Source organism: Leucopleurus acutus, assembly GCF_964270905.1.
Source record: "Leucopleurus acutus genome assembly, chromosome: X".
Taxonomy (NCBI): Eukaryota; Metazoa; Chordata; class Mammalia; order Artiodactyla; family Delphinidae; genus Leucopleurus; species Leucopleurus acutus.
The window spans coordinates 19664019-19683508 of record NC_139148.1 but is presented as its reverse complement, the minus strand read 5'-3'; the positions used below and the strand labels follow the sequence as shown (position 1 = coordinate 19683508).

General features: G+C 41.8%; 1 protein-coding gene across 1 annotated transcript in view; it reads left to right on the top strand.

Moving 5' to 3' along the window:
• APOO (apolipoprotein O) overlaps positions 1 to 19490 on the top strand; it is a 57409-nt gene that overhangs the window by 18404 nt on the left and 19515 nt on the right. Inside the window, exons 2-5 of the mRNA XM_082864317.1 lie at positions 3928 to 4035; positions 5136 to 5255; positions 8974 to 9028; positions 12071 to 12166. Of these exons, the coding sequence (XP_082720443.1) occupies positions 3928 to 4035; positions 5136 to 5255; positions 8974 to 9028; positions 12071 to 12166 (379 nt within the window). The remainder of the gene's footprint in view (positions 1 to 3927; positions 4036 to 5135; positions 5256 to 8973; positions 9029 to 12070; positions 12167 to 19490) is intronic.

The following is a 19490-nucleotide window of genomic DNA, read 5'->3' as shown; positions in this document are numbered from 1 at the left end:
ACAGCAAAAATAAATAAATTAATAAACTCCTACCTGCAACACCTTCTTTAAAAAGAAAAACCACCATGACATACCACCTCACCTCTGTTACAATGGCCATCATCAAAAAGACAAGAGATGAGGGACTTCCCTGGTGGTCCAGTGGTTAAGAATCTTCCTTCCAATGTGGGGACGTGGGTTCGATCCCTGGTCAGGGAACTAAGATCCCTCATGCTGTGGGGCAACTGAGCCCACGCGCCGCAACTACTGTGCATGCATGCTGCAAACTACGGAGCCCACACACTCTGGAGCCTGAGAGCCACAACTAGAGAGAGAAAACCTGCACGCCACAACTAGAGAGAAGCCCACACCCCGCAACAAAGAGCCTGTGCACCGCAACGAAGATCCTGCATGCTGCAGCTGAGACCCGACACAGCCAAAAATAAATAATAAAATAAGTAGATAAATATATATGTTAAAAAAGAAAAGACGAGATGAATGCTGGCATGGATATGGAGAAAAGGGAACCCTTGTGCGCTGCTGATAGAATTGTAAATTGGTGCGGCTACCATGGAAAACAGTATGGAGGTTCTTCAAAAAAAATTAAAAATAGACCTACCATATGATCCAGCAATTCCACTTCCAGGAATATATCAAAAGGAAACAAAAACACTAACTCAGAAAGGTATCTGGGGACTTCCCTGGTGGCGCAGTGGTTAGGAATGCGCCTGCCAGTGCAGGAGACACGGGTTCAATCCCTGGTCCGGGAAGATCCCACATGCAGTGTGCAGCTAAGCCTGTGCATCACACCTACTGAGCCTGCACTCTGGAGCCCACGAGCCACAACTGCTGAAGCTCATACACATAGAGCCCATGCTCCGCAACAAGAGAAGCTACTGCAATGAGAAAGCTGCGCACCGCATCGAAGAGTAGCCCCCGCTCGCCACAACCAAAGAGCTCTTGCATGCAGCAACAAAGACCCAACGCAGCCAAAAATAAGTAAATTTATTAAAAAAAGAAAAGAATTTAAAAGGTCAACACAAGGCATTATATCAAATGAGGATGAAAAAGGGGACAACATGAACCCAAAATGCTTGGATGAGGAAGTGGGAAAAGGGGTGGGGCACCAGCTATTGACAGTAAGAAAGGGAATCTGAAACAAAGTTGGGGCGGTGCCTGCCAGCTGGCTCAGTGGAAAGTCCCCAGTTTAAGCAGTGTTGTCAGTAGGTTGTGGACAAACCCAGAAGGCAGAGAGCAGTGAGTTGGCACCTGTAGATACCAGCAGCCTCATAGGCCCTCTCCTGGGAAGTAGGGAGGGACCACACTGACTGTCAGCAGTGGCTCACTAACCTTTATCCTGGAGGCAAAAAAAGTTCGTGGCAATATTGCCTGGAAATAAATATCTTTTAAGTATTCCACTTAATGCTTTAGGATGTGTTATTTTTAAACCAGTTTAAGTAATAACCACTCCTTTTAAAAATAGCTTCTAGCTCTTTATTTGCTTCTGAAATATGGGTATTTCTGTTTTTGTGTGCGACTTCAGGCATACATTTAAAAAAATTTTTTTTATTCATTTTTTTTGGCTGCGTTGGGTCTTCGTTGTTGTGTGTGGGCTTTCTTTAGTTAAGGCGAGTGGGGGTTACTCTTCATTGCAGTGCGCGGGCTCCTCACTGCAGTGGCTTCTCTTGTCGCGGAGCACGGGCTCTAGGTGTGCGGGCTTCAGTAGTTGTGGTGCCTGGGCTTAGTAGTTGTGGATCGCAGGCTCTAGAGCTCAGGCTCAGTAGTTGTGGCGCACGGGCTTAGTTGCTCTGTGGCACGTGGGATCTTCCCGGACCAGGGCTTGAACCCATGTGCCCTGCATTAGCAGGTGGATTCTTAACCACTGTGCCACCAGGGAAGCCCAAGGCATACATTTCAACAGACCTTTTTAGGTTTTATCTAGCATTATATGTTTTGTGAGTATTACAGAGTAGCGAAGTCTTTCACATTACGGGCACTGCAGATCTCAGGAATATGATTTCTGTGATGCCAAATCATGCCTAAGTAGTTAGAACAAGTCAACCAGTCATTTATTTTTTGCCTCTCTCTGTCCATTCATGCAGGCATTAAACAGTTCTTGAGCATTTCTTATGTGTTAGGCACAGTTATAGACATGAGGAATACAGGGTAAGACACAGCCCCATCCTGAAAGGGCTTCCAGTTTGGGAGGGAGAACTTGATAGACATAAATAAATGGATAAATAAGAAAAGAAAAGCAATAAGTCTCCATGCTCTTAGGCACTTGTGCAGAAAGGCAAAGCAAATATGGAACATTCTAGGCAGAGGAGCCAGCATGTGTGAACCCATGAGGCTGGGAAGCAGCATGGGAGAAATATAGGGAGTTCAAGTTTTGTGGGAAAAGGCAGAGTGACAGATGAAGTTAAGAAGGTGGTTGGCGTCAGATCATAAATGGGCCTTGTTTGGCTCACATAAAAGTCCTAGGTAATGAATACCAAAGGATCTCAAATAAGGATAGAAGATACTCGGGTTTGCAGTTCAGAAAGATCATTCTTTTGCATTGTGGTGGTTTGAGTCATCAGAGGGCCAGGTGAACATTTAGAATTAAGCTGTTGAAACAATCCAGGAAAGAAACAAGGGCCCAAGGGAAGATTGTACAGGAGAAGATAAAGAGGAGAGAGTGAATTAAGTTTATTTAATAGGCAGAATTAACAGGACTTAATGACCAATAGGATGGTGGGGGGAGGCAGTGGAGATGACCTCAGAGTTTCCAATTGGGCTGTCTAGTTGGATGGCGGCATCATTCCTGAGAGAAGAAGTAGAGGAAGAGGGGGCATTTCTGGGGTAAGGATGCAAGATGGTCAAGTGCTGTGTATTAATTTTTAAAATGTGTCACTTTTAAAACTTTCTAGATTCCACAGCACACATTCACCTATCAGGCCTAGTATAGACTTGGAGGCACAGACAGGATCCTGATGAGTTGGTTTTGGGTGTTCTTGGTGTAGGGAACTTGTGTCCCATCCAAGTGGAAATGTCCAGAAGTAATAGGATAAATGAGTTGGGAACTCAGGAGAGAGCTCTGGGCTGGAGCTGCATATCTAGGGATCATGCTTCATGTTGAAGCCATGGGCATGAGTGACCTAGTCAGGGAGAGCAAGGCACAGAAAGAGACTGAGTTTGGGAACTGAGGCTGGGAGAGAGGGGTTCTGAGTGGGAATGGAAAGGGAGAGCTGCTCAAAGTTTGATTATTGGAATTATCGAAAGAATCTTCACCCTGTTCAATGAATTACTAGGTGAGATCATTAAAAACTCCTTCCCGGGCTTCCCTGGTAGCACAGTGGTTAAAGAATCCACCTGCTAATGCAGGGGACACGGGTTCAAGCCCTGGTCTGGGAAGATCCCACATGCCGCGGAGCAACTAAGCCCGTGTGCCACAACTGCTGAGCCTGCGCTCTAGAGCCCAAGAGCCACAAGTACTGATCCTGTGTGCCACAACTACTGAAGCCTGTGCGCCTAAACCCCATGCTCCACAACAAGAGAAGCCACCGCAATGAGTAGCCCGCGCAGCACAACCAAGAGTAGCCCCCGCTCGCTGCAACTAGAGAAAGCCCGTGCATGGCAACAAAGACCCAATGCAGCCAAAAAAAAAAGCTCCTTCCCCTGTTGTTATTGGGGAGGGTAGCGGAGGTGTATCTTTTATTTTCCTTGAAAGGCTAAGTAGAAAACTCAGGAACTACTGTTTTGGAAATGAAGATAAAGGTGACCTGGAATTTTAAGTCCACGAGAACATGTTCTTTTGTTTCTGACTTCCATAAAACTTCGGGAATACATTTCTCATAACGCGCAATAAGCCTCTCAGGGCAGGAGGGGCTGAGGTTGCAAATGTGCCCACGTTATGTACCTTCAGTTTGTAGAATTGAGAGAAGGCTTAAGATTGTTTCTGTGTTTCAGGTAATTCAGAGGTCTGTGGGGCCGGCCAGCCTGAGCCTGCTCACCTTCAAAGTCTATGCATCAGCAAAAAAGGACTCATCTCACAAAGCTGCTGTGAAGGTTAATGAGGTAACATGTGATACATTTTGAATATGTGATTTGGTTACTATGGGAAGCATACAAATTGAATATCAGGAAGATAGGACAATTCAGAAGATATTTAAAAGGAGGAAATAGTGCTTCCTTGTGGGAAGCTGCTAGACTATGGCTTTTTCAACTTTAATTAATGGTACTTAGCTAAGGGCATAATTAAGGAATATTTCCTAGATTTTTAGTGGGGAATCTGCTCTGTCCCAGTAGATTGCAAGCACAAGTCACTTCTAAGTGATCTGCCTGCTTCCAGACTGCTTATCAAGCCAGGAAAACATTCACATTTTCCCCTCTCCTAAGAAATTAAAGACCAGGGTTCATCCTGCTTCTTGGCTGGATTAGAGGCTCATAAGTAGATGCTTAATAAATACTAAATAAATAAAACAGGAAATCATCTCTCCATTGTTTACATTCCTTTTTGTCTATACTTCCCACTGATTATTTTAGATATTTGGTTTCTTTTGACTTTGAGTAAAGTGTCATAAAGATCTACCTTCAGTTATGGTCAGGGTTACTTGAATGGTGTTTACCTAAAGCTAAATAGCTTGTTTTTTTGCCCTTTACTCTCTTCTTCTCAGGCCTTGGGACAGTGGCATTTTTGAGGGTGAAGAAGGCAGCCATTGGTGGCTGTGAAATGTTTCCTCTCTGGTGGGGAACAAACCTGCTATTCTGCTTTGAATAGCACTAGACTGATCACTAGAGCTAAGTCATATGCTATTCAGTTATCCTCAAGCTTTTTTTTCCTATCCCACCTCCGACCCACCATTTATAGTAATAGAATCCTTTTTCCAAACTAAATCTAAGATGAAATAACAAATACTAATATATAAAATGGGTAAAAGGGGACTGCTTTATCTGCTATGAGTAGGGTTGGGGGAGGCTAGGACACCTCATAGCCCTGCTCTCTTGGCCTTGTCCTTATTGATTAAGGTGCAAAGATCGTCTGAAGCAAGGTTCAGGGTGCACATAACCCTTATTCACTGTAGTTTGTGAATTATTACAAATTTAATAATTGATTGTTATTTCATTACTGTATACACTTCTTAATTTCTTTTTATTTTGTTTTTCAATCTTTGCAGCTTTCACTCTACTCTGTTCCTGAGGGTCAGTCTAAATATGTGGAAGAGCCAAGGACCCAACTTGAAGAAAGCATCTCCCATCTCCGACATTATTGCGAACCATATACAAGTTGGTGTCAGGTACAGAGAGCTGTTCTGAAAATGGAATGAATGCATTTCTGTTTAGAGTCAGTAGTAAAAAGTCTGTACTGGCTGCATGTTTTCAGAAAAAGGCACAATAAAGGGCCCCAACTTAAGAGTGCCTGACTTAAAAATGTTCGTCAGTGCCATCTCTGGAGGGGAGCAGAGAGCCCTAGCTTCCTGGTGGCAGCTGTCACCATAGCTGCAGAGAGAGTTTCCCTCCCACTGGGCAGCCTGTGTCACGTTGACTAGAGAGCAGAGGCCCATGGTACCTATCTTTTTTTGGGGGGCAGGCCGTTTGGCTTGTGGGATCTTAGTTCCCCGACCAGGACTTGAACATGGGCCACGGCAGTGAAAGCGCCGAGTCCTAACTACTGGACCACCAGGGATTTCCCCCATGGTGCCTATCTTGTTGGTTGCGGCTATGAAAACATTATTGTCCACCAGGGGAGGATATGGGGCTGGAACTATGTAAACATTTATATCAAAATTAGGAAGTTTCTCTCCCCACAGAGATTCTACAAGTCAGTACCACTTTATTTTATTTTATTTTTTAATTAATTATTTATTTATTATTGGCTGTGTTGGGTCTTTGTTGCTGCATGCTGGCTTTCTCTAGTTGCAGCGAGCCGGGGCTACTCTTCGTTGTGGTGTGCAGGCTTCTCATTGAGGTGGCTTCTCTTGTTGCGGAGCACGGGCTCTAGGCGCACGGGCTTCAGTAGTTGTAGCGCGCAGGCTCAATAGTTGTGGCTCACGGGCTCTAGACCGCAGGCTCAGTAGTTGCGGCATACGGCCTTAGTTGCCCTGAGGCATGTGGGATCCTCCTGGACCAGGGCTCAAACCCGTGTCCCCTGCATTGGCAGGCAGATTCTTAACAAGTGTGCCACCAGGGAAATCCCAGTACCACTTTAAACAAGAATGGGTACAGAGGATTTTGAATGCTATAATAGGAGGGTAGATAACTACAAGAGGGTAGAATTACATACTTGAGTACTTAACTGTTTCCCTTAGTGACCAAAGATCTGCATATACAGATTGACTTTTACTGCTCAGGTTTTAAATCAGGCATTTGTCATTATGTTCATGAAAGCATGTGTGCAATTTTTAACATTGGAAACCAAAATTTACAGTCTACAGAATGTTTTCGTGGGCTTTGATATGTATATTTGCCACACTTGATCTTGATTTTGAAAACTGATGACAAAGTAAAAGAATGTAGATGTGTGTGACGTGGTCTAGATTTACTTTGCTTGAGATGATAAACTCAATTTTCATCCAGAACTTGTTTTAGAATTTTTAATTTCCACTGTCTGTGCCAATGCTGAACTTTTGTTCACTAATTTAGAAAGAAAATAGCATAAATTAGGCCATTAGACTAAAGTACCGTAACCATATTATTGAGTTACGAAATACCTAAAGACTTTATACATAATGTGTTGTAACACACTTAAACTTTATTCTCTTGTTCTAGAAGATTTTTTAATTTTAACATCTTTATTGGAGTATACTTGCTTTACAATTGTGTGTTAGTTTCTGCTTTATAACAAAGTGAATCAGTTATACATATACATATATCCCCATATCTCCTCCATTTTGTGTCTCCTTCCCACTCTCCCTATCCCACCCCCCTACGTAGTCACAAAGCACCGAGCTGATCTCCCTGTGCTATGCGGCTGCTTCCCACTAGCTATCTATTTTACATTTGGTGGTATATATATGTCCATTGCCACTCTCTCACTTTGTCCCAGCTTACCCTTCCCTCTCCCTGTGTCCTCAAGCCACTATGGAGAATAGTATGGAGGTTCCTTAAAAAACTGAATATAGGGGCTTCCCTGGTGGCACAGTGGTTGGGAGTCCGCCTGCTGATGCAGGGGACACAGGTTCGTGACCCGGTCTGGGAAGATCCCACATGCCGTGGAGCAGCTGGGCCCGTGAGCCATGGCCGCTGGGCCTGCGCATCCGGAGCCTGTGCACCACAACGGGAGAGGCCACAGCAGTGAGAGGCCCGCGTACCGCAAAAAAAAAAACAACAAAAAAAAACCACACTGAAAATAGAACTACCATACATCCCAGCAATCCCACTCCTGGCCATATACCCTGAGAAAACCATAATTCAAGAAGAGTCATGTACCACAATGTTCATTGCAGCTCTATTTACAATAGCCAGGACATAGTGTCCATCAACAGATGAATGGATAAAGAAGGTGTGGCACATATATACAATGGAATATTACTCAGCCATAAAAAGAAACGAAATTGAGTTATTTGTAGTGGATGGACCTAGAGTCTGTCATACAGAGTGAAGTAAGTCAGAAAGAGAAAAACAAATACTGTATGCTAATACATATATATGGAATATAAAAAAAAAAAGGTTCTGAAGAACCTAGGGGCAGGACAGGAATAAAGCCGCAGACGTAGAGAATGGACTAGAAGATTTTTAAACCATCTGCCAGTGGTTAAGATAAGGTCAGCACATTTGCAAATATTTCTGTATCATGTAGGCATGACTACTGTTATTTCTCTCTTGCTCTTTTTTTTTTTTTGTGGTTATAAACGTACTTTGTCTCTACCTTTCAACCCAAGGTTGCTTTTTGGTTTTTACATTTTCATCTGTGCATGATGCTTTTAGTGCAACAAAACCCCTCAGAATAGTTATCAATATGTTTATTTGTACTAGTTATATGTAAAAAAAGCTTTTTTGTGTGATTACACTGGTTTTATTTTCCTATAGATTGAAGTCTTCATGAATGAAAATTTTTCTCATTCCTGGCTCCATTTTCAGGCCTACAAGTTCTAGTCCCTTTCTTCAAGAGCTGATTTAATTTTTCTTCATAGTAAACAGATTATGCTAGCAAAAGAAGTGGGCAGTCAGTCTAGACATTGATCTGTAGTTTTTCTCTTTTCATGTGCAGAAAAAAACTAATAATAGATTTTAATGAAGCAGTACTCAGGTTTTTTTAATGTTCTTTATGTCCTCCCCCAAATTCAGCACTTATTATTTAAGGCCATTTAACAGTATTAGGATAACTTGCTCTGACTTGAACTGAATTAAAATAAACAAATTCTTTTCCATGTGACAACAGGTTCTGATATCTTCTGATACCCACATATCTCTTTTCCCATCTTTACTGTACACTTTTTGAAGTAGTCCCTTGCTTTCTTTAGGATCATCTGATGTTCATGTACAAAGCCTTTTTACTGTTGTGGTTAAGAGAATGTTAAATACTTCATTTGCTCAATTGGGGTAAATGTTTCTCCAAACCTGGATATAGACTCCTTTGTCCCATTAAAGCTGGTCATTCCTGCTTCAAATGGGCAATTTTCAGATATAGGCTCTAAAATCATGGCAAATCAGGAAATAGACTTAATATGAATGATTTAATCTCACAGGGAAAGAATATCCACTTTAATTATCAAGGGGATTGATTTTTTTCGTCCTCCTCAATTTCAATAGAAGAATGAAAAGGCTGGGTTGTTGAAACCACTCTACTTGAAATGTTTGCTTCCTGTCGCAATAATAAGCCATTCTGCTGAGCAATTTGTGGTGAAGGGGAAATTAGAAAAGGAAAAACAACACAAAAAACCCAGGTAGAGAGTATATCCCTTTGTTCAAAAAGTGCTAATAACATGATAATTTATTCAGTAAAGACAAATATATTTATTGCTACTTTCTAATCAGCAAATCCTATTGATTCTTTTTTTTTTCTCATCTTTTTAGGAAATGTACTCCCAAACTAAGCCCAAGATGCAAAGTGTGGTTCAGTGGGGGTTAGGTAAGTCGATTTTTAATTAGGCATAATCAGTTTGTTTGACATTGGATTCTTTTTTTTGTTTTTTTTGTTTTTTGACATTGGATTCTTTAACTGAGAGGCCATGGATGGGCTCCAGGAGATCTGTGAATTCCTTAAAATTGTATGTAGAATTTTAGAGCTATTTGGATTTTTCTGGAAAGAGAATCTATTTTTTCATCAGATTTCAGAGAACTAGTGTCCCCAAACACTCAGGTAAGTCTCTTCAAGATCATTAGGATTGTTGGCCTAGCAGATGCAGATACACTGGATTTTCTTTCTTTAAATCTATCTCCAGGTGCAATGTCCTAACTCATCAATAGGTTTTCAGAATCAGGATAGCTCATTGGCACAGCTATTAATACATGTTACAGAAGTTTAGAGGCAGGAAGGAACTGGGCTGGTGTGCCTAGGAAAGGCTTTATTGCATAATTCATAGTGTTCTTACATGTTTTCATTTGTTCTTTATCGCCTTTGATTGTTTTTCACATTCACTTAACACATACACTCATAAACTGGTTTCACAGTCTATGTTCTAACTAATATCAGGAAATGATAAATTAATAGACATTGATCATATTTCATTCCCTTTATTGGACATCTCAGCCAGTCATCCTCTTGTTTTTACAAGTGTTTCCATGACAATAAAATAAGCATGAGTACAATTTATTTCTTAGTGAAGATTATCATAGTATTGATGCACTGATACCCCTGAGACTACTATATAAGTAAATTCTTCATTTGAAGACAGACATATTAGTAGCTTACCACTTCTTTAAATTATTCATGTATGTTAATATCTTAATTTTATAAACACTTATTTAGTGCTTATTAGGTGTCAGGAACTAGTCTAAGTGCTTTGAAAGTATTAATTTATGTACAATCCTCATAACAACCTTGGCAGTTAGGTACTTTGCTACCTTCATTTTTTACCTGAGGAAGCTAAAGAACTCCTGATCTTTTATCTATATGTGTGACTGAGGTGTCTCTTCATTGTCGCCTATCATTCCCCATTGATTCACAGCAGTAGGCAGTATTTGCAATATGAGTCTTTTTTTTCTTCTCCTGGACTCATAGTTACTGCAAAGACTTAAGAAGAAACGTTCCATTATGAGTTGCATTGTTGTCTGCCAAAGCAACCAGTCCATTTCCCAGGAGTCATAGCCAAGACATGTTGCTAGAAGCTGGGCTTCATATTTAGTGTAGTCTTACAGCATATCTTCTTTCCCATTTCTTTGTGATTTTCCCACTTTGGCTCAGCTCACCAAGGCATCTGGGTGTCCTTCTATCACCTGCTCTGTGCGCCTGTCTAGAATTGAAAATACCATGCTGGTAGGCAAAAATAAAGGGAAGCAGAAAATTGCCTCAAATGACCCAGACAAGAGGATGAAAAGTTAAAACCCGGTTAAAGGCAAAATAAGTAAAAGACCAGACAGGAATTGGTGCAAAGAACACAAGCCCTATAGTAGTATTTAAAATGATCACCACATTTCCCAAAGAAGCCAAGAAAAGGATAACTGGCACATGCCTAGTATTATCTAGACGAGAGAATTATTGAGTATTCCAGTTAATTCAGTTCCATGTACGTCTGTTAAGTCACCATCATGGCAGGCATTGAAGAGAGAGGCTGATTGAGCCAGTGGTCACAGCCACTGAGGTGCATATAATAAAGTGTTCAATACTAGCACAAATACAGAGACAGTCGTAGACCACCATTGAAGGTACAGAGGAAAGAGACTAGTTTAACAGAGATTGGGGAGATGGGAGCAGTCAGGGAAGGAGTTCTGAGATGAGTCTTGAAGGAACAGTTAGCCACACCAAAACATGGGGGTGGGAATTGGGAGGCATTCCACACAGAGGGCACAGCATGACCAAGGCTTGGAGTGGTGACTTAGTGTTGCATGTGCCGGGAACTGGAAGCAGATCGGGAGTGCTGAAGATGAGGTTGAGAGACCTGCAGGCTTTTCAAGTCGTGACCTAGCTGAAATCCCTTTGTTAATTCATTCAGTATCCATTAACTCCTAGCAGGGCTTCAAATAAGTATCTGTTGAGTGAACATCCACTATTTACCACTGGGGGAAAATGACATAGAAGTCTAAGCAGTCCACCATTAAGGAGCAGATATTCTCTTTGAGGAGACATAAAATACACCCTGAATAATTAAAAACAAGGGCCGTACAATTAGGCACCAAATGACAGTAGAGAAAATAAATATGGTGGAACTTTAGAGGAGAAAGAGAGGTGTGGGCTGATGAGTATAGGAAAGACTTTTCTGAGGAGGTAGGACTTAAGCTAGCTTTTATTTGGTGGCATTGGCTCAGGGGAGAGGAGAGGCAGCCTCATGCGAATGAGGTCATAATGCATGGTCAGGCGTGGCAAGTAGACTCACATGTTGCATTTATTTGTATTTATCTATCAACAGCGACTATTTCCTGCATATACTTGCACTACAAATTTCCTTCATTATCCAGAGTTATTCTTGAGTTTAAATAATGAATTCAGATGGCAAAAGATACATTTTTTTTCCTGAGTCTAATGTATTTGGTTCCTGAATTTTAGAGAGCAAGCAGCAAAGCTTCAGATAGCGACAGATCTATCCAAAGATTTATCCAAATTTATTCTGTTTCTGTGTTTGGATAGCAAGGGATTCCTGTATTTGTCTTTCTGCCCTTATGAATAATTGATTCAGATCTGTTGCCTTCAGGAATATGAAGGTAATCTAACATTACTTTATTGTCAGAATGTCATCAGGCTAAAAAGTGTTTGAAAATTGGATACTTGCAATGTAACTAGTAAATCATGTTTATCTCTTACATAAAAAGAACTTGTTGAAAAGAAGCATATTAACAGAAAGCAAAGAATACATTATTTGAAAAGCATTTGCTACTATATATGCTACTTATATTTGACTTTTTTGTTTTGTTCTTTTTGTTTATGTTTATGTTTAATTGAAGTATAGTTGATGTACATGTTTTGTTTTTTAATGAGCAATTTATAAAACTGTTTCCTGGTCTGATTCTATTATAGACAGCTATGAATATCTCCAAAATGCACCTCCTGGATTTTTTCCAAGACTTGGTGTTATTGGTTTTTCTGGAGTTGTTGGACTCCTTTTGGCTAGAGGTAGGTACAATTTTGTAGTTTTTTTTTTAAATAGTTCATAAGGGAGACATAACATATACATTTGATTCTTTCTTTTCACTTACCAGTTTTTGGAATAATGAGTTAGTTCCTGAATATGGCCTTCTTGATGTATAATTGATCTGGTTGTTTTCTCCAGTATATTTGATTTTAAACATATATAGAAATTGTAAAAAAATAAAATGAAAGAAATTATATACTTTTGGTTACAAAAAGAAAACTCAAAATGGATTAAAGACCTAAATGTAAGGCCAGACACTATCAAACTCTTAGAGGAAAGCATAGGCAGAACACTCTATGACATAAATCATAGCAAGATCCTTTTTGACCCACCTCCTAGAGAAATGGAAATAAAAACAAAAATAAACAACTGGGACCTAATGAAACTTAAAAGTTTTTGCACAGCAAAGGAAACTATAAACAAGACCAAAAGACAACCCTCAGAATGGGAGAAAATATTTGCAAATGAAGCAACCAACAAAGGATTAATCTCCAGAATTTACAAGCAGCTCATGCAGCTCAATATCAAAAAAACAAACAACCCAATCCAAAAATGGGCAGAAGACCTAAATAGACATTTCTCCAAAGAAGATATACAGATTGCCAACAAACACATGAAAGAATGCTCAACATCATTAATCATTAGAGAAATGCAAATCAAAACTACAATGAGATATCGTCTCACACTGGGCAGAATGGCCATCATCAAAAAGTCTACAAACAATAAATGCTAGAGAGGGTGTGGAGAAAAGGGAACCCTCTTGCTCTGTTGGTGGGAATGTAAATTGATACAGCCACTATGGAGAACAGTATGGAGGTTCCTTAAAAAACTAAAAATAGAACTACCATACGACCCAGCAATCCCACTACTGGGCATATACCCTGAGAAAACCATAATTCAAAAAGAGTCATGTACCAAAATGTTCACTGCAGCTCTATTTACAATAGCCAGGACATGGAAGCAACCTAAGTGTCCATCAACAGATGAATGGATAAAGAAGATGTGGCACATATATACAATGGAATATTAACTCAGCCATAAAAAGAAATGAAATTGAGTTATTTGTAGTGAGGTGGATGGACCTAGAGTCTGACATACAGAGTGAAGTAAGTCAGAAAGAGAAAAACAAATACTGTATGCTGACACATATATATGGAATCTAAGAAGAAAGAGAAAAGATCGTGAAGAATCTAAGGGCAAGATGGGAATAAAGACACAGACCTACTAGAGAATGGACTTGAGGATATGGGGGGAGGGAAGGGTAAGCTGTGACAAAGTGAGAGAGTGGCATGGACATATATACACTCCCAAACGTAAAATAGCTAGCTAGTGGGAAGCAGTCGCATAGCACAGGGAGATCAGCTCGGTGGTTTGTGACCACCTAGAGGGGTAGGATAGGGAGGGTGGGAGGGAGGGAGATGCAAGAGGGAAGAAATATGGGAACATATGTATATGTATAACTGATTCACTTTGTTATAAAGCAGAAACTAACACACCATTGTAAAGCAATTATACCCCAATAAAGATGTTAAAAAAAAAAAAAAGATCAGGGGCTTCCCTGGTGGCACAGTGGTTGAGAGTCCGCCTGCCGATGCAGGGGATGCGGGTTCGTGCCCCGGTCCGGGAAGATCTCACATACCGTGGAGCGGTTGGGCCCGTGAGCCATGGCCGCTGAGCCTGCGTGTCTGGAGCCTGTGCTCCGCAACGGGAGAGGCCACAGCAGTGAGAGGCCCGCGTACCGGGAAAAAAAAAAAATCATTTTCTCTAATAAGAACCTACTGAATATCACAGGGAACTCTATTCAATACTCTGTGATGACCTATATGGGAATAGAGTATAGAAAAGAGTGGATATATGTATATGTATAACTGACTCACTTTGCTGTACAGCAGAAACTAACACAGCATTGTAAATCAACTATACTCCAATAAAAAAATTAATTAGAGTAAAAAAAGAAATTAGTTATCCTTTATAGGTACATTTACTTGGTCAAATTCCTGTTGCTCTTTGATACAGAAAGAGTGAACTTTCATTAATGAAGATCTGTCACCTGAGAAACTGTAAATGTTTCACTATTAAGATTAAGCTATTAGGGCTTCTCTGTTGGTACAGTGGTTAAAAATCCGCCTGCCAATGCAGGGGATGTGGGTTTGAGCCCTGGCCTGGGAAGATTGCACATGCCACAGAGCGACTGGGTCCGTGCACCACACCTACTGAGCCTGCGCTCTAGAGCCTGCGAGCCACAACTACTGAAGCCCACGTGCCACAACTACTGAAGCCCACGCGCCTAGAGCCCATGCTCCACAATAAGAGAAGCTACCTCAATGAGAAGTCCACGCACCACAACGAATAGTGGCCCCACTCTCTGCAACTAGAGAAAGCCCATGCACAACATTGAAGACCCAATGCAGCCAAAAATAAATAAAATAAATTTATATTAAAATAAAAGATCAGGCTATTATTCCTAGTAACAGTGATTTAATGGAGAGTTTATTAATTTCTTGATGTCTTGTACCTTCAGTCAGTGATGATAAAAACTTGTAAAAATACTTAAAATTAGGGACTTCCCTGGGGTCCAGTGGTTAAGAATCCACCTTCCAGTGCAGAGGACGCAGGTTCCATTCCTGGTCAGGGAACTAGGATCCCACATGCCACAGGGCAACTGAGCCTGCGTGCCGCAACTACTGAGCCCGCACACTCTGGAGCCTTTGCACCACAACTAGAGAGCCTGTGCATCACAACTACTGAGCCTCTGTGCTCTAGAGCCCACGTGCCATAACTAGAGAGAAGCCCGTGCGCTGCAACAAAGAGCCTGCATGCCACAAGGATCCCGCGTGCTGCAACTAAGACCTAATGCAGCGAAATAAATAAATATTTTAAAAAAATATACTTAAAATTAGGGGCTTCCCTGGTGGTGCAGTGGTTGAGAGTCCGCCTGCCGATGTAGGGGACATGGGTTCGTGCCCTGGTCCGGGAGGATCCCACATGCCGTGGAGCGGCTGGGCCCGTGAGCCATGGCCACTGAGCCTGCGCGTCCGGAGCCTGTGCTCCGCAGCGGGAGAGGCCACAACAGTGGGAGGCCTGCGTACCGCAAAAAATATATATATATACTTAGAATTAAAAGCTAACAAATATCAACTTAAAGATATTACTACACCTTACTGCTGGATTACAAAACATTTATAGGAAATACAGGATGATAAAATACTTTATTATAATGAGATGAATTTATGAGCTACTTGAAGTTTCATTGATTGTAAAATTCAGACTTCACAAAAATTCCTAAATTATAAAGATTATGAACCCTGTAATCGGTCCCCATAAAAGATAACTATAGAGACTAGTTTGATAACCATTTCTCAATATTAAAAACCTTCCTATACATGCTGGGGCTTCCCTGGTGGCGCAGTGGTTGAGAATCCGCCTGCCGATGCAGGGGACGCGGGTTCGTGCCCCGGTCCAGGAAGATCCCGCATGCCGTGGAGCGGCTGGGCCCGTGAGCCATGGCCGCTGGGCCTGCGCATCCGGAGCCTGTGCTCCGCAACGGGAGAGGACACAACAGTGAGAGGCCCGCGTACCACAAAAGAACAAACAAACAAACAAAAAAACCCTTCCTATACACGCCTTAACCGCACTTTTAGAATCTGGAAGAATGCTGCCCTGGTGCCACTCCCCCAGTGTGTGGAATGAACTCCTGTTGTAGTTTTTGTGTCCTCCTCCCGTCTTGTGCAGAATATATAAGAATTAAATGCAGTTTGTTGTTACTAATCAGCTTGGGCAATAGTTGAACCAGCTTTTTGTCCCAAACTTCTTTCCTCTCCTTCTGTAAAGCTGTCTAGGAAAGCATTCCTATGTTATTTAGATAGTGTTTAGAATTTATGAAGATCCCAAGGCCAGGGTGTTGGAATTTGACTGGGTGTTAGGGAGCCAGGAACGTGGAATCAAGTTAGATTAGCTTCCTCCTTCCCTCTCCATGGGTAGAGCACGTGGAGCAGTTTTACAGCCCTAAAGAGAGCTCCCTGTGCCATGTGTGCTCTTTAAACTGTGTTTATCTCCTGCACATCCACTGTGGTAACTGTCCTGCGGACGACTGGGGACTATGCTCTCCTGGGCAGAACAGCAGCAGAAGGACACCACTACTGCGGGTCCTTTGCCTTTGCTTTTGTTTTCTTGCTTGTTCCTCTCTCTTCTTCCTTTTCCTGAGAGGGCTCAGTTGTATTAAAATAATTTAAAACCTTAATTCTTTTTCAGAAAAGTACACATGCACACATACTCATGCGCACGCACCAAACAACAGAACTTTTCCCGTGGGTGCTGGGGTACAAGGGCCTGAGGTAAACAACATTGGGGTGGGGGGTCCCTAAGCAAGATGAGTGGGGAGTGGGAGGGTAGGTATGTTCATGGGTGGTCAGAATGATTTTCAGGCCCCTCCTGGTCCCCTATGCTGGCAGCAGTACGATGGGCTCAGAAGGTCCCTCCTGGCGGAGTTTCTTTTCTTCTTTTTTTTCAGTCTAACATTTTATTTATTTTAATTTTATTTTTTGATAAAAATTATATGTATTTAAGGTGTACAACATGATGTTTTGATACACGTATACATAGTGAAATTATTACTAGAGTCGAGCTAATTAATATATCTTCTCATATAGTTACCTTTTTTGTGATGAGAGCACTTGAAATCTCCTCTCTTAGTAAATGTCCAGGGTTCAGTATTACTAACTGTAGTCATCATGCCGTACATTCAATCTCTAGGCTTATTCATCCTACATAGCTGCACCTTTGTACCCTTTGACCAACACCTCCCCATTTCTCCCACCTCCCCACTCCTGATAACCACCCTTCTACTCTCTGCTTCTATGTGTTTGACTTTTTTAGATTCTACATATCAGTGAGATCTTGCACTGTTTTTTCTTTCTCTGTCTGGCTTATTTCACTTAGCATAATGTCCTCCAGGTTCATCCATATTTTTGCACATGGTACAATGTCCTTCCTTTTAAAGGCTGAATAATATTCCATGGTAAATATATACCACAATTTCTTTATCCATTCTTCCATTGAAAGACACTTAGTTTGGTTTCATGTCTTGGCTATTGTGAATAATGCTGCAATGACCATGGGATACTTCAAGATACTGATTTCATTTCCTTTGGGTATATACCCAGAAGAGGGATTGCTGGATCATATGGATAGGTTTCTTGAGCATTCAGCAGATAATGGTGGTGAGGGTGGCCAGGACTGTGGTGAGGACAAGAGGTACTTCTCTGGAAGAGAGATGAGTGGATGATCATTCAGAGGAAGTGGGCCCAACCAGGGCACCCAAGGGTGGCAGGTGGTCGTTGCCCACCATTGTTGCCTTCTGGTGGCTCCCTGCAGCACTGGCAGCCAGTGGTTCCCCTCTGGCAATGCTGACGGTTACAGTTTAGACCACTGGCTTCTTGGGAGGTGTGGGTGTGGAGATAGGCAGGGAGACAGGGGATTGCACTTTCTTCCAGAAGTTCTGGGGCCCCCAGCTCATTGTGTGAACCACTAGGAGCTAGAAGCTCAAGAGCTGCTGCCTATCAGCTTTCCCTAGAGGAGTGAAAAATGGCTGGTTGGAGGGTTTGCTGTCCTCCACCTGGTCCTCACCTTCATGAGCTGCCCAGGTGCTTAAAGCTTCAAGTGTACAGGTGGGCTTCCAGGGGTGTAAAAGGCTTTTCTCTTCTGGAGTAATTATAGCCTTTCAGTCAAGGCAATAGGGCAGGGAGAGAAACATAATATTAAGAGTCTAGATTGATAGTATTTGTATTCTCTTCTGTAACCCCAGTTCCATTTTGGGGGATTTGTCTGTTTAAAGTTTAAGACCGATAAACAGCACTTACATTCTTCTTTGTAAATGTGAGTAACATACATTGCACTAGCATCTATATGCGTCCCATCTCAAAAACCCCGTGCCTCTGAGTGGAGACTGTTTCTTGTGTCAAGTTCATTTCTAGTGTATTCTCCAGTTTTACCCTCTACCAGTTTTCTTAATCTCATTCTCATTTCTCCCAGCTCTCCATCCTTCTGTCTGTTCATTTTCCCTTTCCCAGGGCTCTACGTATTCTCACAGTCTAGACTGAGACTCAGTCAACACAGCTGTTGTCTTGGGCCATGGCTCCACGCTCTCGGGTTTGACCCCCTTTGCCTGGGGTCCGTGTTGTCTTCTCCTAGATTTGCTGCCATGTTGTTGAACTACATGCTTAAGTCACTTTCAAAAAAGCCTATGTTGGAGGTAAACTTTCCAAGTTTTTGCAAGTCTGAAAGGACTCATACCTAGTGATCGTTTGGTTGGTTGTAGAATTTGTTCTCCATCAAAACTTTTCTGGCTGCATCTTCTAGCACCCAGCGTTGCAGGTGTGAGAGTCAGCAACCAGTCTGCGTGATTGTTCCTTATGAAGTGATTCATTTTTTTTTTTTTTCTGGAAGCTTTGAGGATCTTCTCTTAGTCTTCAATGTTCTAAACTTCCATGGTGCTGTGACTACATATAGATGTTTTCATTCTTTGTTTGGGCATTTTGGTGGCTTGCAGCCCTCAGCTGTAAGCAAATATATATCTTGTATTTATTTGAAAATTTCCTCTCATTCTTTTTCTTTCCTGAACTCGAATTTATTTGTGACTGAGCTATTTAAACTGACCCCATGTGTCTCTTGTATTTTCTTGACTATTTTATTCTTTTTGCATTAGTTTACTTTGGTCATTTCCAAGAGCTCTTTTCTGCTCTCTTTTCACAGAACTCATTTTTCTTTTAATGCAGTAGCTTCTTGAATTTATTGATGATACTTAATAACAGGTTTAGTTTTGTTTTTAAGTTCTTCTCTTTCCTTTAGGGTCATTTTTCCTTCTTGCTTGTCTTGATCTTCTCTTGTATGTTGCAGGCTTTCCTCAGCTTTCCTCAGTTGTACAGTCATGTTTAAGAACAAGGCAAAAAACAAAACAAGAAAGAACAAGGCAATTGAAACTCTAATAAGAACATTTTGTGTGTAGATGGGTCTTGCTGGCAAGCAGGCTCTCCCTCAGGGAGAGCAAAAAGGGGACTGCCCTTAGGTGGGGGGGTGACAGTGCCCACCTGAGGAAGGCTGGACTCTTCAGCACTAACACGCACATGCACTCACACCAGCTGTCTCGGTTCTCAGCAGCAAATCCATGGCATTTCTTTAGCGATACCCTGCCCCCCTTTTAAGATTTTGTCTGGCGAGATGGCATGGCCACAGGCAGTTTTGCACAGGCATGGCATGGAGGAAGGAGAGGCTCACCTGGTCCACACACAGGACTTGTATTTCTCCCCC